This window comes from Diorhabda carinulata, chromosome 4, assembly GCF_026250575.1.
Source record: "Diorhabda carinulata isolate Delta chromosome 4, icDioCari1.1, whole genome shotgun sequence".
Classification (NCBI taxonomy): Eukaryota; Metazoa; Arthropoda; class Insecta; order Coleoptera; family Chrysomelidae; genus Diorhabda; species Diorhabda carinulata.
The window spans coordinates 33,917,367-33,941,586 of record NC_079463.1 but is presented as its reverse complement, the minus strand read 5'-3'; the positions used below and the strand labels follow the sequence as shown (position 1 = coordinate 33,941,586).

The 24,220-nt window shown below is 30.2% G+C and overlaps 1 protein-coding gene across 1 annotated transcript; it reads left to right on the top strand.

The window, feature by feature from the left end:
* The first annotated feature begins 1,645 nt into the window (after positions 1 to 1,645).
* LOC130893082 (transcription factor Sp9) lies at positions 1,646 to 22,760 on the top strand. The gene is made up of 2 exons (XM_057798871.1): positions 1,646 to 1,898; positions 20,903 to 22,760. Exons 1-2 carry the CDS (start codon positions 1,818 to 1,820, stop codon positions 22,253 to 22,255), a joined length of 1,434 nt encoding a protein of 477 aa, XP_057654854.1. The 5' UTR covers positions 1,646 to 1,817; the 3' UTR covers positions 22,256 to 22,760.
* Positions 22,761 to 24,220: the final 1,460 nt, after the last annotated feature.

Here is a 24,220-nt window from a genome sequence, read left to right as displayed (position 1 = left end):
GTCAAAAAGTGCGGTTATAATCACACTGAAAGTCATAGAACTATACGAAATCTTTAAGTGACATAAAAAATGAATAAACAAACACTCAAAACAAAATAAACAAACGTTTTTCAATATTTTTTTCCAAAATTTCCGTTTTTTCGTGCAGATTACCAAAAGAAAAACACATAAACTGCGTTTGATGCTTTGTAAAATAGTTACGTACGGTCATATGTCAAAAAGTGCGGTTATAATCACACTGAAAGTCATAGAACTATACGAAATCTTTAAGTGACATAAAAAATGAATAAACAAACACTCAAAACAAAATAAACAAACGTTTTTCCATATTTTTTTCCAAAATTTTCGTTTTTTCGTGCTTATTAATAGAAGAAAAATGCACAAACTGCGTTTGATGCTTTGTAAAATAGTTACGTACGGTCATATGTCAAAAAGTGCGGTTATAATCACACTGAAAGTCATAGAACTATACGAAATCTTTAAGTGACATAAAAAATGAATAAACAAACACTCAAAACAAAATAAACAAACGTTTTTCAATATTTTTTTCAAAAATTTTCGTTTTTTCGTGCAGATTAACAAAAGAAAAACACATAAACTGCGTTTGATGCTTTGTAAAATAGTTACGTACGGTCATATGTCAAAAAGTGCGGTTATAATCACACTGAAAGTCATAGAACTATACGAAATCTTTAAGTGACATAAAAAATGAATAAACAAACACTCAAAACAAAATAAACAAACGTTTTTCCATATTTTTTTCCAAAATTTTCGTTTTTTCGTGCTTATTAATAGAAGAAAAATGCACAAACTGCGTTTGATGCTTTGTAAAATAGTTACGTACGGTCATATGTCAAAAAGTGCGGTTATAATCACACTGAAAGTCATAGAACTATACGAAATCTTTAAGTGACATAAAAAATGAATAAACAAACACTCAAAACAAAATAAACAAACGTTTTTCAATATTTTTTTCAAAAATTTTCGTTTTTTCGTGCAGATTAACAAAAGAAAAACACATAAACTGCGTTTGATGCTTTGTAAAATAGTTACGTACGGTCATATGTCAAAAAGTGCGGTTATAATCACACTGAAAGTCATAAAACTATACGTAAAAAAACCGAGAGGATCGCCAAAGTATAAAATTACCGTATACTAAAAGTACCTAATGAAATTCGTAATGAAAATAAAAAAAATAGAGTGAACGAACTGTAAATAACGTCGAGGAATTTCAATTCAATTCACTTGATACATATAGGAAAAAAAAAGTCTTGTATATCATGGTCAATAATACGATATCATGAGATTAATGACATAAACATGCTTCTGAAAATAACACCTTCTAGTAGACTATTATCCATTTACCAATTTACGACAGCGAAATAGTACTACCCGTCAAGTACTCTTACACTAATAAAGTGCTTGTTTACAAAATAATAGATCTCTTCTTTTTACCATTCACCAGATATACTCCACCGTATAATTTCTCCAGCCAACATGCGCGACGTGACGTCGTCCGCGTCAAAAATATATGGGCGGTTTTTACCTAATAAATGGCAATCCGTCCGATTGGTCGACAAGTTCCAGCTCCGCCCAAGGCGGCGTCGACCAGAAGGGGAACCGGTGATTTTCTACTGTTCCTCTTAACAGAAACAGTGATCAAGGCGATTTCAACAATACAAGTTCTAATATTTTCTACCATTTTATTAGTGCGTCGTTGTGTGCGATTGTTGTACGGATTTTATAACGAATCATTAAAAATTTTCATCGTCGATGTTGGTAATTGGTAACAAGTGATTTTTTTTCCGTTGGGCAATATGCTTACCGATATGACACCCACGGCGGGGCAACTGTACGGCGCCCAAATACCGGCCATGACGATGAACGTTAAAACGGCAGTAAGTAGATAATAATAATAAAAATAACAAAAAACTCGAATAATTAAAACACCATTTCGTTTTGTTAATTATAATTGTACATAAAATAAAATAAAAAAAATTTGTATAAGAAAGTGAAAGTATTTAACGTAAAAAACGTAGAAAATATGGAAAAAATAAGAGAAATAAGTAAAAGGATATTGAAAGGGATAGTAAATGATATAATTATATATAAAAAAAACAGGACCTAATAGAAAATAAACTATCAAAAAGATGTTTAAACTTGTACGGAGAATAATCTCGAAATTTGATAAAGAAAAACGACAAAAACGTAAAGAAAATATAGGAAAACGTCGTTACAACTAGTATTTAGTACATACAAGAACGAAAAAATTTTTTTTTAAATATGATATTCTACATAAAGTATTTCGAAAATTTACCGTCGCTTACAAATTATTGATACCTTGTAACTAATTCTGTTATTACTTTTCCGCGAAAATCAACATTTTTAATTACTACTACATAGTTAATATCGAAACTTTAACGTTTAATATACAGGGTGTATCACGACGAATTAAAACTATCTGTATATTACGAAATATTTATCTATCTAGTTATTAAATGTTTTTTGTAAATATTTTAAATTAACAACGGGTCATTTAAACGATTTTACAAGTATTGACAATTGACTGATGACAGTTATATAACTGTCATTTATTAAAAAGCCTACTTGGAAAAATTAATGCAATAATAATGTAAAACTTCAAATATCTCGGAAACGATTAAAAAATTGGAATAATATTGGTAAATACAATTTGATTTGATCCTTTTTATAGACTTTGACGGTATAAAGAAAAATATTTTTCCATTTCTTAGTGTTTGTATCAAAATAAAATAAAACCAATAAAAATTTACAGAAAACATTAAATATCTGGATAACTATGAGGTTTAGGTATAGGAAAGTATACATGAATTTCCCTTATTTTTTACCCCTGAATGTGTTAAAATAGAAAAAACCGGGTGGTTCTATTTAAAAAAATAAAGAAATTCGACATTTATGAAGTTAAATTTTGAACACTTTTTATACACACCCTGTATTAAATAACAAATTTTCAAACATAGATTCAAATACGTCTGACTTTGTTTAATACAACCGAATTAAAGTCATTTTCATATCTTTAAGGGTATTATCGTAAAAAATTAATTTATAAGGGTCTGTAATGGTCAAATTTTTTACAAAAAAATTAATAATTCGAAAAATATTGATTTTTCGAAAAAATTTTTTAAACAAAAGTATACTAAAAATTCACGTAGATTTCAAAAATGTATTAATATACAGGGCGTTCCATTTAAAATAACAAAGTTACAGTCGTAACATTTATTCGTACATTTTAACTTTTTACATTTCCATTTTGTATCATTTTCCTTTTCACTTTCTTGTATTTTCTTTTTTTGTCAATTTTTTCTTATTTTTCTTAACGTTTATGCGATAAAATAGAAAATACCGGGTGGTTCTATTTAAAAAAATAAAGAAATTCGATATTTATGAAGTTAAACTTTGAACACTTTTTATACACACCCCGTATTAAATAAAAAATTTTTAAACGTAGATTCAAATACGTTTGACTTTGTTCAATACAACCGAATTAAAATCATTTTCATATCTTTAAGGGTATTATCGTAAAAAATTAATTTATAAGGGTCTGTAATGGTCAAATTTTTTACAAAAAAATTAATAATTCGAAAAATATTGATTTTTCGAAAAAATTTTTTAAACAAAAGTATACTAAAAATTCACGTAGATTTCAAAAATGTATTAATATACAGGGCGTTCCATTTAAAATAACAAAGTTACAGTCGTAACATTTATTCGTACATTTTAACTTTTTACATTTCCATTTTGTATCATTTTCCTTTTCACTTTCTTGTATTTTCTTTTTTTGTCAATTTTTTCTTATTTTTCTTAACGTTTATGCGATAAAATAGAAAATACCGGGTGGTTCTATTTAAAAAAATAAAGAAATTCGATATTTATGAAGTTAAACTTTGAACACTTTTTATACACACCCCGTATTAAATAAAAAATTTTTAAACGTAGATTCAAATACGTTTGACTTTGTTCAATACAAGCGAATTAAAATCATTTTCATATCTTTAAGGGTATTATCGTAAAAAATTAATTTATAAGGGTCTTAATGGTCAAATTTTTTACAAAAAAATTAATAATTCGAAAAATATTAATTTTTTCGAAAAATTTTTTTAATCAAAAGTATACTAAAATTTCACGTAGATTTCAAAAATGTATTAATATACAGGGTGTTCCATTTAAAATAACAAAGTTACAATCGATTTTCGCTAGAACAAACAATTTTCTTGGTATATATAACGATCTAAAAATCCACAAATCTCGTGAATTAAACAGACAATTTGTTTTTTATTAAAAAATCGATTACAAAACTCATTTAAATCATAGAATTTGTCATTTTGAAAATTACGAATTGTTAACCATCGGGCTCGAGCCGCCTCTGTTCTTTAAATACACTACAACAACGTCGTAATTATCCATTAAAACTTCATAATAATCAAAAATATCATTTAGAAAATATATTTTGATATAAATTCTGATTTATAGGGATTATACAAGATTTTTTTGCATCAAACACCCTGTATATATAAAATTATACAAAGTGATATCCGCTAAAATTCTTAAAATACTTCTTAGATCGTGACAAATCAGCCTAAAAAGAATCGAACGACGTTTTTCGGTTCGATAAGTTTCGAGTGTTATTTCGTGGAGTGTAAGGGCCCGATCTACTCGAAATTTTCGAGTAAGTAGCTAAGTTAATGCCATCGAAAGAGGGACGAAGAAAAAGGGCAAAAATAAAAACCCTCTAGACTATAAAGTAACAATGAGACTTAACATGAGCAATCCACAACAAAAGCTTAAGGATATGGTCAGTTTTTCGGGACACATAAAGGACACATCGAATTAAAAGCTTTCAAAAGTACAAGGACTATCGAAAATTTGACGAAATACTCAAAAAACTTATATTATATTATATATTTAGTACTTAAAATATAATTGTTGTGAATTTTCTGTATTTTATTATAAATTATCAGATTTTTTTTCTTATTTTTTTTTATATATAATATTGAAAAGAATTCGAGATATTTCAAAGGTCATCGACTATTTCTTAAGGTGTGTACCAAGTCTCGTTATATTTAAACAATTTGCCGGTTTTAAATACGCAATTTATTCAATAACTTTTTTTTTATTAAAATTAATTATTCAAATCAATTTATGTAATAACCGTACGTAGAAAAACAGTTGTTTCAAACGATTTTATCGAAAAAATTATTTTCGTAGTTAAACTGAGATAAAAAAAAATTAACCATCAACGTACGAGGTCCGGTTAATAAATATCGAAACGTGTTTATATCCGAAGAAAAACAAATTTGTTACAAAAGACCTACGGGGATGATTCTCTATCTGGTGAACGTGTTTTTGAGTGGTTTAAACGCTTTAGTGAAGGTACTGAAGATGACCAGCACCCAAGTCGTCCAATTACCGTTTCAACATTGACCAAAATCAATCAAATCGTGCCTGCAGATTATCCGGATGATTGTAAACAACAAGAAACGTTTTGGTGCTTCCTGATGAAAAACTTTTTCGTCAATTGATGTACTCAGATTTCTTTGAAAGATTTCCTTCGAAACGGACCCGATTTGAGTCTACGGAAGCGGTAAAACCAAAAAAAAAAACGTAATTATATTGTTTTGATTATATTTTTCAAAACGGAAATCTTACAATCTTATAAATATTGTCTATTTATTAAAAAATGATTATTTTATAACCTTTAACAATTATAGTGTATAATTACTTATCGTTTTCGAGATATAGCGCTTTAAAGTTGAAGTTAAATCGACGTGTATATATATTTTGGATAAATCTTTAAAAATCGTGATTAAATTCGAAATTAAAATCTTACAATCGTATAAACACTCTCTATTTATTAAAAAATAATTATTTTATCACCTCTAACAATTATAGTGTATAATTATTTATCGTTTTCGAGATATAGCGCTTTAAAGTTGAAGTTAAATCGACGTGTATATGTATTTTGGATAAATCTTTAAAAATCGTGATTAAATTCGAAATTAAAATCCTACAATCTTATAAATATTGTCTATTTATTAAAAAATAATTATTTTATCACCTCTAACAATTATAGTGTATAATTATTTATCGTTTTCGAGATATAGCGCTTTAAAGTTGAAGTTAAATCGACGTGTATATATATTTTGGATAAATCTTTAAAAATCGTGATTAAATTCGAAATTAAAATCTTACAATCGTATAAACACTCTCTATTTATTAAAAAATAATTATTTTATCACCTCTAACAATTATAGTGTATAATTATTTATCGTTTTCGAGATATAGCGCTTTAAAGTTGAAGTTAAATCGACGTGTATATGTATTTTGGATAAATCTTTAAAAATCGTGATTAAATTCGAAATTAAAATCCTACAATCTTATAAATATTGTCTATTTATTAAAAAATGATTATTTCATAACCTCTAACAATTATAGTGTATAATTACTTATCGTTTTCGAGATATAGCGCTTTAAAGTTGAAGTTAAATCGACGTGTATATGTATTTTGGATAAATCTTTAAAAATCGTGATTAAATTCGAAATTAAAATCTTACAATCTTATAAATATTGTCTATTTATTAAAAAATGATTATTTTATAACCTTTAACAATTATAGTGTATAATTACTTATCGTTTTCGAGATATAGCGCTTTAAAGTTGAAGTTAAATCGACGTGTATATATATATTTTGGATAAATCTTTAAAAATCGTGATTAAATTCGAAATTAAAATCCTACAATCTTATAAATATTGTCTATTTATTAAAAAATGATTATTTTATAACCTTTAACAATTATAGTGTATAATTACTTATCGTTTTCGAGATATAGCGCTTTAAAGTTGAAGTTAAATCGACGTGTATATATATATTTTGGATAAATCTCGAAATTAAACGATAAATAAATTATGAAATGGTTTTTTTCTAGAGTGTCCCGTCGGATAAAACAATCTTTTTCTATCTAAAGCGGTCGAATCTTTTGAAAAAAAAGAGCCTCGCAGCACATGCTGGTTTTACTGATGTGTTTTCTCAGCGTGATACCTTTTAACAACGACCAACAAAACGTTAAATGGCGTTAAAAATTACCCCGAATTTAATGGTACAATAAGTTCACGGGTTATTTGATATTTAGAAACGTTTTCGACGATGATACTTGATAGAAAAATATAAAAATTTAATCGCAATATTTATAACAATATTATGTAAATTATCTTGTACGAAATTTGTTTAAAACACGTGAATTACAAGGAAAATTCAACGTTAATTAAAAAAATCTTTTAAAGCAAATGATTTGGGATGTTTTTTGGCGATTTAATTTTGAAAATTTTGAATTTATATATTAGTTATTAACCGATACAGTTTACCAGCTCAAAACACATTCCAAACGATAAAAAACTACACGAAAAACAAAAAAAAAACGAATGGAATGTTCAAAAAGTCCAAAAAGAGTTTGATATACTAGTACGAAAATTAAGCAAACAAAGTATGAGATTTGAAAAATTACGAAAAATTACCAAAAATAAGATAAACACGCTAAATAATATCGAAATTTTATAAAAAAAAAATGAAGTAATAGTTGTAGTAACACGAAAAATTGTTTATTTAACGTCCATTTTGTTTTGTAGTACTTTAGGGCTTCTAAAACTAATATTTTGACCACCCTGTGTACTACAACGTATAATTTCCGAAATAAAATAGTGACAAATGTAATTATTGAAAATTTTGTACCTAAGAACCAGGTACACCTCATTCACTTAGATATATAGTACCTAAATATTGTCAACCTCAATCAAAATCATGATTGAATACACCAAATTGGCCTGGGTTGAAAAAAACAAGTTTTGTACCGTCGAAACCAACAGATGTTTCGATAGTTCCGAAGAATATGGCCTTTTCCTTTTTTCTTCTTCTTCTATACACATGTTTTTAACCTGTCTCGACGAAACGTAATACAACTCCGTCGAAAACAGATTGAAATTAATGCCGCGAAAAAAAAAAAAAATTGCGGATTTTAACTACTTCCTTCGTTTTAGCGTTTTTCCACGAAAGAAATTTCATATTTTCAACAAAAATATTATTTAGGACACATCCTTTATACGTTTTTATGTACGCCATTTATATACCGGGTGTGTAATTTAAAATCTAATGACGTAAACATTAAAATTACGTTGGATGTCATCTCGAAAATGTAGTTATACAACTAGTCAATGTCGATTCAAGTTCTCGATTGTCCAATTATAATAAATAGTTGCGTGATGAGATATGAAACGAACTAATTACGTAATCGCATCGTATATTTATTATTTCTCGGCGTTCCTTCAATTATTTATTTACTTTTTAGTAATTTAGGAACGTCAGGAAATATATATCTACATATAGATAATTTTAATTACCTTCATTTCTAACTTGTTATATTCGTTTGAATGATCGCGAAATATAATTACTTACGTCGATATGTATGAGGTAAATCCAACTTCTAACCTAACTTAACCTAACCTAACAAAACCGCGATTTTGGTATCTGGATTATTCGGATTATTCTGTTATGTTTTAATGGATATTCGCAACAATATCTTGTTTTTGTTTTTCATATGGTCATCTGACCAATCTTCTTCTTTTATCTGTCTATTCTTCTATCACAAGTTGAAGCGATTAGTATGTATTTATCGCACGTCCTAGGTAAGTTGGTTTTTCTACGTTTTCCTCGGAATGTCTTCGTTGGTTTTTCCTAGCGTACATAAATCGCTAGATCTGCATCTGAAATGCTTAAAATCTGTGTCCGGTTCATTATAGATTTTGTGAATATCATCTTGAGGTTGAGGTCAAAATCGGAGTTTGTAAAGAAGTTTTCTAATTTAATCAATGAACCGTCTGTGTCTTTTCGTATTGTGCAGGTGTTTTTGTAAACGTTCCATATCTTTTTACGTTTCTTTAGCCATTTATTTTTGTCTTCCATCTTGTTTTTCTTGTCATATATTTGTCTCGATTCCAATTTACGAAATAATTTGTCAAAATTCATAAATATCTTTTTTTCTATAGCAATTGTTTAATATTTTTATTTGCATACATGTTATTTCAATGTTTTATAAAAGAAATAAAACGTTTTTTATTTATAATAAATAATTGTTTTGTATCTTTTTTCATCGTAATTATTTAACAAAGAAAGCGAATCTAACTTCATTCTTCTTTTTTAACAAACCTCGTGGCCATTTCCACATCGATGTTTCACGTCAATGTTTCTGTCTTCTTTCTATTTTAACGATAATCATTATTCTTCTGTTTTATCTATGAATAACATTGTTTTTAGTACGATATGTCAGTTTAAATTAATCTATATAGTTAATTGATGATTATTAATCGTATAACAATGAGTAGATATTTAATTGGAGTAAGGTAAATGTCAATTTTCTATTCTTATTTTACAATTAACAAGATATTTTATCAAAACTCGTAAATATCTTTTTTTCTATCGTACTTATTCAATATTTTTATTTGCACACCTGTTATTTCGATGTTTAATAAGAGAAATCAAACGTTTTTCATTTATAATAAATATACAAATAAAATCTAAAATGTCAATAATTGTTTTGTATCTCTTTTTATCGTAATTATCGAACAAGGAAAGATAATACAGTGAATCTTCTTTTTTAACGAACCTTGTGGCCATTTCCACGTCGATGTTTCACGTCAATGTTTCTGTCTTCTTTCTATTTTCACAATGACTTTTATTCTTCTTTTTTATCTTTCAATAACATTGTTTTTAGTACGATATGTCAGTTTAAATTAATCTATATAGTTAATCGATGATTATTAATCGTATAAAAATTAGTAGATTTTCAATTGGAGTAAGGTAAATGTCAATTTTCTATTCTTATTTCTAAATTACAAGATAATTTATCAAAACTCGTAATTATTTAACAAAGAATGACAACACAACGAATCTAACTCTTCAGTCTTCTTTTTTAACAAATCTAGTGGCCTTTTCCTCATCGATATTTCACGTCAACTTTTCTGTCTTCTTTCTATTTTAACGATAATCATTATTCTCATATATTTGTCTTAATTTTTGTATTTTGTATTTTGTTAGTTTTTGATATGTCATCCGATTTTTTTATTATTATTATTAAGATCGTTTCCTCGGCTGGTAGTAATAAGACTGAAGCTGAATGTTTGGTTTTTATTATTTTTTTATGTTGATTAAGAATGAACAGCCCTACAGAGGTTCGAGAAATAAAAAGTAAAAAAAAAAAATGAAATAAACCTTCGAGAGATCGAAAAATAAAAGCCGGCACTAGGTGAAAGAAAAAAGTGTCAGTCACCGGAGCGGTGTGGTCAATTGTGAGACCTCTTTAGTTTTTGACAGGGCGATAAAAGATATACGATTTTTTTTTATATTATTTTGGTCCCGGTAGCATTTTTAATACCTACGAACCGCGTCCGATTCTATGATGTATGGTTCACCTCAGCGCGATGACCTCTGATGAATCAGTTTCTACAGTCATTCGTATTCCGAGAAACAATTTTTTTCAACCGATTTTTATATAACAAAAAATTTACTACGTAAAAAACTCCGATTCGCAATTTGTGTCTTTATATTTAAAATTTGAAATATATTTGCATCATTTTTAACTATTTTTTCATAGTTGAGTAAATATTTAATTGGAGTAATGTAAATGTCGATTTTTATTTAACCAATTTACAAGATAATTTGTCGAAACTTATAAATATCTTTTTTTCTATAATAATTGTTTGATATTTTTATTTGCATACCTGTTTTATAAATGAAATTAAACGTTTTTCATTTATAATAAATATACAAATAAAATCTAAAATGTCAATAATTGTTTTGTATCTCTTTTTATCGTAATTATCTAACAAGGAAAGATAATACAGTGAATCTTCTTTTTTAACAAATCTCATGGCCATTTCCACATCGATGTTTCACGTCAATGCTTCTGTCTTCTTTTTATTTTAACGATAATTATTATTCTTCTGTTTTATCTATGAATAACATTGTTTTTATTACGATATGTCAGTTTAAATTAATCTATATAGTTAATTGATGATTATTAATCGTATAAAAATGAGTAGATATTTAATTGGAGTAAGGTAAATGTCAATTTTCTATTCTTATTTTACAATTAACAAGATATTTTATCAAAACTCGTAAATATCTTTTTTTCTATCGTACTTATTCAATATTTTTATTTGCACACCTGTTATTTCGATGTTTTATAAAAGAAATTAAACGTTTTTCATTTATAATAAATATATAAAATGTCAATAATTGTTTTGTATCTTTTTTTATCGTATATATTTAACAAAGAAAGCGAATCTAACTTCATTCTTCTGTTTTAACAAAACTCGTGGCCATTTCCACATCGATATTTCACGTCAATGCTTCTGTCTTCTTTTTATTTTAACGATAATTATTATTCTTCTGTTTTATCTATGAATAACATTGTTTTTAGTACGATATGTCAGTTTAAATTAATCTATATAGTTAATTGATGATTATTAATCGTATAAAAATGAGTAGATATTTAATTGGAGTAAGGTAAATGTCAATTTTCTATTCTTATTTTACAATTAACAAGATATTTTATCAAAACTCGTAAATATCTTTTTTTCTATCGTACTTATTCAATATTTTTATTTGCACACATGTTATTTCGATGTTTTATAAAAGAAATTAAACGTTTTTCATTTATAATAAATATATAAAATGTCAATAATTGTTTTGTATCTTTTTTTATCGTATATATTTAACAAAGAAAGCGAATCTAACTTCATTCTTCTTTTTTAACAAATCTCGTGGTCATTTCCACATCGATGTTTCACGTCAATGTTTCTGTCTTCTTTCTATTTTCACAATGACTTTTATTCTTCTTTTTTATCTATCAATAACATTGTTTTTAATACAATACGTTAATTTGAATTAATCTATATAGTTAATTGGTGATTATTGTTGATAGGCAATCTCGTAATAATTTGATTTAAATCAACATATCTATAAATGTATGTAAATGTGGGGTCCAGTGAATAATTCGGTATTTTCCCAGCAGCTACCTTTCTACCCACACGAAATTCTCATTATAAGTCGTAGGACCTTCTGTATTTTTTTTCTCTCGGTAGTAATTAATTTTTCAGGTAATAAATACATTGGGAATACAGAAGCTAATTCCCTTTCGAAACCTACGCGTTTCGAAACACAAAATATTCCTTATTACCTCTATAATGAACAATATATTTATTTATGGAAGATGCCACGGGTTTTAATTAATACGAAACTAATTTAAATATATATGTATATATAAAAAGTATGATTAAACATACGATTTTAATAAAGGAAAGGCCGTTTGGTTATAATATTCCTACTGATTTTCGAGTAGTTTAACGTTTGGGTGTTTACCGAAATGTTATTTCCAATATTTCCGCGTAAATAATACCCGGGAGTGTTATTATAATAGCAGTTAACAAGTCGAAAACCAACAACAAAAAAATTGTTGACGACATGACACTTTTTAGATGGTAACTCGTTACCGTTCGTATCCGATGGCGTTTCAAGTAAATTTCGGTGGTTTCCACCCTCGCCAGCTGTCTTGTTAGCCGAGTCTACTTTGTATACCAATCAATTTTCCATTATCATTTTTGAAAGTATATTTGAAGTTTATTATGGTGTCGGAGAATACATCATTATTAAAAATACATTTCACCCGATACACACAATATTAAAACACGCAATATTTTTATTTGCATACATGTTATTTCGATGTTTTGTAAATGAAATGAAACGTCTTTCGTTTCTAATAAACATTTAAAATGTCAATAATTGTTTTGTATCTCTTTTTATCGTAATTATCTAACAAGGAAAGATAATACAGTGAATCTTCTTTTTTAACAAACCTTGTGGCCATTTCCACATCGATGTTTCACGTCAATGCTTCTGTCTTCTTTTTATTTTAACGATAATTATTATTCTTCTGTTTTATCTATGAATAACATTGTTTTTAGTACGATATGTCAGTTTGAATTAATCTATATACTTAATCGATGATTATTAATCGTATAAAAATTAGTAGATATTTAATTGGAGTAAGGTAAATGTCAATTTTCTATTCTTATTTTACAATTAACAAGATATTTTATCAAAACTCGTAAATATCTTTTTTTTCTATCGTACTTATTCAATATTCTTATTTGCACACCTGTTATTTCGATGTTTAATAAGAGAAATCAAACGTTTTTCATTTATAATAAATATACAAATAAAATCTAAAATGTCAATAATTGTTTTGTATCTCTTTTTATCGTAATTATCGAACAAGGAAAGATAATACAGTGAATCTTCTTTTTTAACGAACCTTGTGGCCATTTCCACGTCGATGTTTCACGTCAATGTTTCTGTCTTCTTTCTATTTCGACGATAATTATTATTCTTCTGTTTTATCTATGAATAACATTCTTTTTAGTACGATATGTCAGTTTAAATTAATCTATATAGTTAATTGATGATTATTAATCGTATAACAATGAGTAGATATTTAATTGGAGTAAGGTAAATGTCAATTTTCTATTCTTATTTTCTAATTAACAAGATATTTTATCAAAACTCGTAAATATTTTTTTTTCTATCGTACTTATTCGATATTTTTATTTGCACACCTGTTATTTCGATGTTTTATAAAAAAAATTAAACGTTTTTCATTTATAACAAATATATAAAATGTAAATAATTGTTTTGTATCTTTTTTTATCGTAATTATTTAACAAAGAAAGCGAATCTAACTTCATCCTTCTTTTTTAACAAATCTCGTGGCCATTTCCTCATCAATGTTACACGTCAATGTTTCTGTCTTCTTTTTATATTAACGATGACTATTATTCTTCTTTTTTATCTATCAATAACATTCTTTTTAGTACGATATGTCAGTTTAAATTAATCTATATAGTAAATTGATGATTATTAATCGTATAAAAATTAATAATGTTTGAGTTTTACCCAGAACTGAAACAACGAAAGAAAAAAAAAAGATGAATGGCGATACCAGATGTTTGTTGCCCGTACTGGGAATTCAAAAAATATCGCGGTCTTGGTCCCAAACGAAAAATAATCTTTATATTTCCTGTCGAAAATCGATTTAGTTTTCGAATTTCACGGCGTTTTAATCTAACGACTTCATTAAAACGTACATTTCGATATTTTTTTTTATCGAATTAAACTACTACAATTAATGTTGTTTATGTAGTTACTTAGGGATTTGGTGCAGTTGAAAATTTTCCCCAAATGCTCTTTTCAAAGGTAAACAAATCCGATATTTACAGGTACAAGGGATTACAACCTTTTGTTGGGACATTATGGGCGCTCTCAACAGCTATCCGACAATACTTCATAATCCGCTTTGTTGGTATTTTCGGGTGTACGTGTAATTCAACCGAAAATGACGCTTGTAGTTGTTTACTCGACTCTCGACATGAATAATACCGAATGTGTTCGAAAGCAGGAAACATTTTCGTACACGAAGACGAAAATTATCGAAAAAATCCAGTTTTTCGTATTCGTTTTTGAGAAAAAACATTTTTTAACATGACAAAGATTGTAAAAGCTAAAAAAACAAACATAAAAATAACTAAATAAAGATACGAATACAATAAAATTTCAATATAAAAAAGAAAAACACGATTAGTAACAAAATTATAGGTAAAAATTAGTATACAGTATGTCCGGAATAAACTTTTCAGTAAAAATACCCTCAAATAATCGGGGAAAACGAGAAAAAAACGATATCGGCGAGTGATTGTGCATTTTTTTGCTCTGTAAAATATTGAGCCGTCAACTTATTAGTATATAGATGAAATTGAAGGCTTACAAATTGAGTAAACGGATTCAAAGATGAATAAGGATGTTTATATGATAAAAAATCGGTTTTATAAACGTTTAGAAACGGAAAAATTACAATTTTATCACGATTTAATGGTGATTAGATCACTAGATTTGATCCTACGAAGTACCGCTAGATCGAGAGATGTTTCCAAATCGATATAAAGTAGTACAAGTACTGAACCTTGTGGCACCCCATACAAACTTCGTTTTTCGACCAATCTTTCTACGATTTCTAGTATAATTAACTTCTCTTATCTGTATTAATCATCGTTATAATTGCGTCGTCGGGGTTGACGTAACAACGATTGTTTTTTTTTTTTTAAATTCTTCGAATACATTAATATTTCTAATTTCCGTAATGGCAGTGCCCGTACCGCAACCTTTTTTTATATATTCTTTCGATAGCGTCGGTTTCTAACAAAGTCACTTCCAAGAGGTAAAGGTAATCGCTTCGGGCCGCAACTAACCCCCCCTTTCATTTAACCTCCCAACTTCAACTCATTAGTTCGTATCACCCGAAGGAATTATGTATATTTTATATATATATGCATACTTTGGCCATAGTTGAAATGATATAACAGGATCGGATCCTTCGAATCGATTTCCAAAAATACTTTCGACAATCTAATGCGAGTGTGTATTTAACGTCGAAGTAAGCGTCGAACTGTCGAACTGTCAAACTGTCAAACTTCATTACGGTAATGTCGGTTATGTCATATTTAAATCTCAATTTATATTTGTAGTTTGTTTATCTGATCCGACCCTGTTCGAATACCGATTCGAGGAATAAATAAAGCCGTTCACTGCTACTGGCTTTTCTCTGTCAAAAAAATAATTGTTTGTCAATCTTAACGTGATAACCCGCGGCCATTTTGAGGAGTTTCTTTTAGTCTTCACCGGCTACCGTCTGCGGGTTTTTTTGTTGTTGTTGTTGTTGTTGTTGTGTGCAAATTTTATGATCTCTTCTCGATTTATTTTGTTAACGATAAAATTTTACAGTTTTTATACCGAATTGCGATATTTCTAATATTAAATATTGATGGTAATAAAGGACTTTCTTCGTATTTTCCTCGGGGTAGGTATAATAAATCTCTTTCAAGTGACAATTTTCGATGCGAAAATAATTAATGACCGTGAGATATACACCGTACGCGGTTATCGATTGCATGTTTCAATTCTGAATATTGTCACTTACCTATAATGAATAATTTCTTATTTAAATGATTAAATATGAAAATACGTCGTTTTCGCTTATTATAATTAATTATTTCACACCGATCGGTACTACAGCTCGGCCTAATCTGATATAACTAAATACCAATCGATCAGCCCGTGGATTAGGGGTTCTAATCGACCGAGAAGTCCAACTACTCTCTCGGGATCCAGGTAGGGCCAAATCCCGATCTGCGGCGGTTAGCACCTTAATTCCACGATCGGTATTGACAGTAGATTGTAGATATTCAGAAGAAAGACAAAAATGCATCCTTGGGGAACCCCGGCGTTCATTTCAAACCATGGTTTAAGTATAAACGTAATGAACGCGGTTGTAGCTATCCAGGGATGTCTGGATACTTGGTGACATAGTTAAACTCCAATTAGGATCAAGATTAATTAAGTAGAAGTTTGAAATGTGTAACTAAATTAACTATTTTGATGAAAGATTTAAACAATGACAAAATGTAATTGTTATTTTATTAATCACTGTACATTTTGGAAAAATTTGACGTAGAAATATATGTGGTGACCGTTATTTCGATGTTAAAAAGAGATCTCTTGGGGCAATGACGACGGGAGCGGTCACTCGGGCTACTCTTCTACTTTTTTAATTCTTTGTGCGGTGGCTGAATATTGCGTGTCGGCTCGCGACAAGGAGGCGCCAACATTTCATTAAGTTTTTAGATTGAACGCGGCACTACTAATATTTAGAAGGTCTTTCCGGGACACAAAAACATTAAAAAAAATAACCGATCCTACAAAAAGTAGATTAGTTGTAGCGTGTCTTTGAAAAATCGGTATTTTTCTATATATCTCTCGAATATTATTTATCTATGGGTTTAATTTTACATTTTTGACGTTGACGCAACCCGTCATTCGATATAATCGATTATTTCGACATATCCATCAATAAATACATTTTTGTATAAAAAATATCGATTAACTATCACATTTATCGAAATTATAACAAAAATCGTTGTTTTTCTATATTTCTAGTGACCCGCGACTCGAATATTATTTATCTATGTGTTTGAACGTACGTCGAGGTTTAATTATACATTTTTGACGTTGACGCAACCCGTCATTCGATATAATCGATTATTTCGAAATATTATTCATCAATAAATGCATTTTTGTATGAATAATATCGATTAACTATCACATTTATCGAAATTATAACAAAAATCGTTGTTTTTCTATATTTCTAGTGACCCGCGACTCGAATATTATTTATCTATGTGTTTGAACGTACGTCGAGGCTTAATTATACATTTTTGACGTTAACGCAATCTGTCATTCGATATAATCGATTATTTCGAAATATTAATTATCTATAAATATATTTTTGTATAAAAAATATCGATTAACTATCACATTTATCGAAATTATAACAAAAATCGTTGTTTTTCTATATTTCTAGTGACCCGCGACTCGAATATTATTTATCTATGTGTTTGAACGTACGTCGAGGTTTAATTATACATTTTTGACGTTGACGTAATCCGTCATTCGATATAATCGATTATTTCGAAATATTAATTATCTATAAATATATTTTTGTATAAAAAATATCGATTAACTATCACATTTATCGAAATTATAACAAAAATCGTTGTTTTTCTATATTTCTAGTGACCCGCGACTCGAATATTATTTATCTATGTGTTTGAACGTACGTCGAGGTTTAATTATACATTTTTGACGTTGACGCAACCCGTCATTCGATATAATCGATTATTTCGAAATATTATTCATCAATAAATGCATTTTTGTATGAATAATATCGATTAACTATCACATTTATCGAAATTATAACAAAAATCGTTGTTTTTCTATATTTCTAGTGACCCGCGACTCGAATATTATTTATCTATGTGTTTGAACGTACGTCGAGGCTTAATTATACATTTTTGACGTTAACGCAATCTGTCATTCGATATAATCGATTATTTCGAAATATTAATTATCTATAAATATATTTTTGTATAAAAAATATCGATTAACTATCACATTTATCGAAATTATAACAAAAATCGTTGTTTTTCTATATTTCTAGTGACCCGCGACTCGAATATTATTTATCTATGTGTTTGAACGTACGTCGAGGTTTAATTATACATTTTTGACGTTGACGTAATCCGTCATTCGATATAATCGATTATTTCGAAATATTATCCATCAATAAATACATTTTTGTATAAGTAATATCGATTAACTATCACATTTATCGAAATTATAACAAAAATCGTTGTTTTTCTATATTTCTAGTGACCCGCGACTCGAATATTATTTATCTATGTGTTTGAACGTACGTCGAGGTTTAATTATACATTTTTGACGTTGACGTAATCCGTCATTCGATATAATCGATTATTTCGAAATATTATCCATCAATAAATACATTTTTGTATAAGTAATATCGATTAACTATCACATTTATCGAAATTATAACAAAAATCGTTGTTTTTCTATATTTCTAGTGACCCGCGACTCGAATATTATTTATCTATGTGTTTGAACGTACGTCGAGGCTTAATTATACATTTTTGACGTTGACGCAACCCGTCATTCGATATAATCGATTATTTCGAAATATTATCCATCAATAAATACATTTTTGTATAAGTAATATCGATTAACTATCACATTTATCGAAATTATAACAAAAATCGTTGTTTTTCTATATTTCTAGTGACCCGCGACTCGAATATTATTTATCTATGTGTTTGAACGTACGTCGAGGTTTACTTATACATTTTTGACGTTGACGCAACCCGTCATTCGATATAATCGATTATTTCGAAATATTATCCATCAATAAATATATTTTTGTATAAAAAATATCGATTAACTATCACATTTATCGAAATTATAACAAAAATCGTTGTTTTTCTATATTTCTAGTGACCCGCGACTCGAATATTATTTATCTATGTGTTTGAACGTACGTCGAGGTTTAATTATACATTTTTGACGTTGACGCAACCCGTCATTCGATATAATCGATTATTTCGAAATATTATCCATCAATAAATGCATTTTTGTATGAATAATATCGATTAACTATCACATTTATCGAAATTATAACAAAAATCGTTGTTTTTCTATATTTCTAGTGACCCGCGACTCGAATATTATTTATCTATGTGTTTGAACGTACGTCGAGGTTTAATTATACATTTTTGACGTTGACGCAACCCGTCATTCGATATAATCGATTATTTCGAAATATTATTCATCAATAAATACATTTTTGTATGAATAATATCGATTAATTATTTCATTTATCGAAATTTTAACATTTTTCTATATTTCTATTGATCCATAGATAAAACAATATATTAGATAGCAACGTGACTTAAAAAATGACTTTAATAGTAAATTGAAACGTGACGTATCCTTTGCATCAGTCTGTCAAAGTTTCAATCAAGATTTTAGACCCCCGTCAAGTCAAACAATAAGTCTACTATTCTTTATAGAGTGTATTCAGTAGTCGTCAATTTTATTTTTTTTTTTTCATTAATTGGTTTTCAAAGAGTAACCGATTCGTGAGAAATGTCGTAAATTGTTTGTTCAAATTATAATAATATATTGTTAAATAATTGAATTCCTATCAAACACCCCATGACCCAATATATTATTTATTGTATATTATGTTTAAAATAAATATGAGATGACGATTTATCAAAAAAAAAACCCTTTAATACTATAATAAATTATAATTTTTGAATTTTCCTTTAGGGTTATTTCGTTAAAAGAAACCCTAGAAGTAGCCCTTAAATCCCTCTAACAAACTAGATCCTATTACTTATAGTAAATTTTATCTAATTGGCGAAAACTGACCACGTCGATTCGAGACGCGTTTCGAATTACGACGTTTCGACCTTTTACAACTTCGGATCGTTACGGCGGCGTCACGGTCGAACATAACCTCACCAAATTAGGATTGGATTTCAACTAAAAAGATATCGGGAAAACGCATCTAGAAACGAGGGTCGATCTCCATAAAATTTTCGAAAAAGACAAAAAAAGTTACCTAACCAAAATAAGTGATTCGAACGCACCCGGACGGATCTGCCGGACTAAGAAAATACCAATTCGATGTTTGGACCGTTTAAGAACGTATTTTTTTTGGAATTTGCGTCTAAGATTAGATGTTTTCTGGTAAACAAAAGATGGTGGATCGTTCAAAATTGACAGTTGACAGTCTAACAGACAGGTGTCAATATATTCGAAGAAATGTCAACGAACAACTTTTTTTTGGATTAAAAGTCGTCTTAAAATGAACTTCAAAATTGACAGTTGACAGTCTAACAGACAGGTGTCAATATATTCGAAGAAACGTCAACGAACAACTTTTTTTTGGATTAAAAGTCGTCTTAAAATGAACTTCAAAATTGACAGTTGACAGTCTAACAGACAGGTGTCAATATATTCGAAGAAACGTCAACGAACAACTTTTTTTTGGATTAAAAGTCGTCTTAAAATGAACTTCAAAATTGACAGTTGACAGTCTAATAGACAGGTGTCAATATATTCGAAGAAACGTCAAGGAACAACTTTTTTTAGATTAAAAGTCTTCTTAAAAGAATCGAAAACGTTTTTTTGGACGATTATCAAATTATGAATATGTTTAGGTTATAAATATCGATGAATCGAATAAATTATACTGTAATAAAATGAAAAGAAACGCCGTGTCGCCGAATGTTTTGCAATATATTATAATTTGACGAAACGAAATTTTGATACGAATTTTTTCTATTGTTCCAGGATCATCCTAGTCTTCGCGGTACCCCTTTGGCGATGTTGGCGGCCCAATGCAATAAACTATCCAATAAATCGCCGCCTCCGTTAGCCGACGCGGCCGTCGGTAAAGGTTTCCATCCGTGGAAGAAGAGTCCGCAAGGAGCTCCGTCGCCCGGTAGCACATGCGTTTCGTCGTCATCGAATTCGTTATCGTCCCAAAGATCTACGTCCGCTTCTAATCCGACGTACTCCTCCAGATCGATAATGACGTCGTGTTCGAGCGTTCCGACAACAGCTTCCTCCTACGGAAGCGATCTTTATTTCCCCGGAGCCACTACTCAATCACCGGCCGTAGCCGACAATTCCCACGTACACCATCATCATCATCATCAAAGTTCTCTATTGGGGAAAGTGGAAGGAGCCGCCACAGCTCATCATACCGCTTTGGGATCGGTTTATTCGAGACACCCTTACGAAACGTGGCCGTTTAATACGATGTCCACCGCCACCCATCATTCCGGTATCAAAAGCGATTCCGTAGCTTCGGCGAACGCTTGGTGGGACGTACATTCGACGGCGGGTAGTTGGTTAGATATGAGCGGAGCGGCGGCGGCGGGTATGCACGCTCAAATGGCGGCCAATTATTCGCCGGATTATTCGAGTTTGACGCATTCTTTAGCCGCTTCTAATCATTTACTTTCGTCCGGTCAACACCTTTTGCAAGATACTTACAAATCGATGTTACCTGGCGCCCAATCTTCGTTCGGTTTACACGCTACCGGTTCGACGCCTTCTCCTACCGGCGGCGGTGCGGGAGGATTACCTCCGCAAGTACCTTCGCCCAGATCTCAAAGACGATACACCGGTCGAGCTACTTGCGATTGCCCCAATTGCCAGGAAGCCGAAAGATTGGGCCCGGCGGGGGTTCATTTGAGAAAGAAAAACATACATAGTTGTCATATACCCGGTTGCGGAAAAGTCTACGGAAAAACGTCGCATTTGAAAGCGCATCTGAGATGGCATACGGGCGAAAGACCGTTCGTTTGTAATTGGTTGTTTTGCGGCAAAAGATTCACCAGATCCGACGAATTGCAGAGGCATTTGAGAACGCACACCGGCGAAAAACGATTCGCTTGTCCGGTGTGCAATAAACGCTTCATGAGATCCGATCATTTGGCCAAGCACGTCAAAACGCACAACGGTAACGGCAAAAAAGGTAGTTCGGATAGTTGTAGCGATTCGGAGGAAAATAGTCAAAGCGATTTGACGAATAACGTTAATTCGCCGGCTTCGATCAATCAAACGCCGCCGCCTCCGTCCAACATGGGCTTAGATATGGTGACGGGCTTGGACGTTAAGCCTCCGGGATTAGTTTGAGGCAGGTGGGGCCCTACGCTGCTCTACCCTAGTTATCCACGCTAGCGTGCGGCCCCTCCCCATCCCGCGACGAAAGTGATATTTTGTTATAATTAAAAGTTTTGTAAATAAACATTTTATAAAAAACGGCGTACAACTTTGTGATATTTACAATAAATCATCCGTTCGAGTTGATCCATTATCGAAAGTTTTCTTTTTCCCGCGCAAATCCTCAGGTATTTCCTGATTAAATACCTCCCCCGAAGTATTACTGACAAAATTCGAATCTGCGATCGAAATCATCCCCGTTAAATGCTCGGAGAAGACGTTCGTTAGTTTTTAGACGGCGCGTCGTTAACAGAGCCCGTTATTAAAAATTTCCGGTACGTCTACTACATTTGGTAGCGGGAAATATTCGTAAATTTTCATTTTGAAAACGCGTCCACTCGACTATTACGTGATTTGATATCACAGACACAAAAAACTGAAAATTTTTTTTTTTGAATCGAGTAATTTTCAAGCTGGATTGTGTTTAGTTGTTAGACGGCGCGTCGTTAACAGAGCCCGTTATTAAAAATTTCCGGTACGTCTACTACATTTGGTAGCGGGGAATACTCGTAAATACTCATTTTGAAAACGCGTCCACTCGACTATTACGTGATTTGATATCACAGACACAACAAACTGAAATATTTTTTTTTTTTTTGAATCGAGTAATTTTCAAACTGTACTGTGTTTAGTTTTTAGACGGCGCGTCGTTAACAGAGCCCGTTATTAAAAATTTCCGGTACGTCTACTACATTTGGTAGCGGGGAATATTCGTAAATTTTCATTTTGAAAACGCGTCCACTCGACTATTACGTGATTTGATATCACAGACACAACAAACTGAAATATTTTTTTTTTTGAATCGAGTAATTTTCAAACTGGACTGTGTTTAGTTTTTAGACGGCGCGTCGTTAACAGAGCCCGTTATTAAAAATTTCCGGTACGTCTACTACATTTGGTAGCGGGGAATATTCGTAAATTTTCATTTTGAAAACGCGTCCACTCGACTATTACGTGATTTGATATCACAGACACAACAAACTGAAATATTTTTTTTTTTGAATCGAGTAATTTTCAAACTGGACTGTGTTTAGTTTTTAGACGGCGCGTCGTTAACAGAGCCCATTATTAAAAATTTCCGGTACGTCTACTACATTTGGTAGCGGGGAATATTCGTAAATTTTCATTTTGAAAACGCGTCCACTCGACTATTACGTGATTTGATATCACAGACACAACAAACTGAAATATTTTTTTTTTGAATCGAGTAATTTTCAAACTGGACTGTGTTTAGTTTTTAGACGGCGCGTCGTTAACAGAGCCCGTTATTAAAAATTTCCGGTACGTCTACTACATTTGGTAGCGGGGAATATTCGTAAATTTTCATTTTGAAAACGCGTCCACTCGACTATTACGTGATTTGATATCACAGACACAACAAACTGAAATATTTTTTTTTTGAATCGAGTAATTTTCAAACTGGACTGTGTTTAGTTTTTAGACGGCGCGTCGTTAACAGAGCCCGTTATTAAAAATTTCCGGTACGTCTACTACATTTGGTAGCGGGGAATATTCGTAAATTTTCATTTTGAAAACGCGTCCACTCGACTATTACGTGATTTGATATCACAGACACAACAAACTGAAATATTTTTTTTTTTGAATCGAGTAATTTTCAAACTGGACTGTGTTTAGTTTTTAGACGGCGCGTCGTTAACAGAGCCCGTTATTAAAAATTTCCGGTACGTCTACTACATTTGGTAGCGGGGAATATTCGTAAATTTTCATTTTGAAAACGCGTCCACTCGACTATTACGTGATTTGATATCACAGACACAACAAACTGAAATATTTTTTTTTTTGAATCGAGTAATTTTCAAACTGGACTGTGTTTAGTTTTTAGACGGCGCGTCGTTAACAGAGCCCGTTATTAAAAAT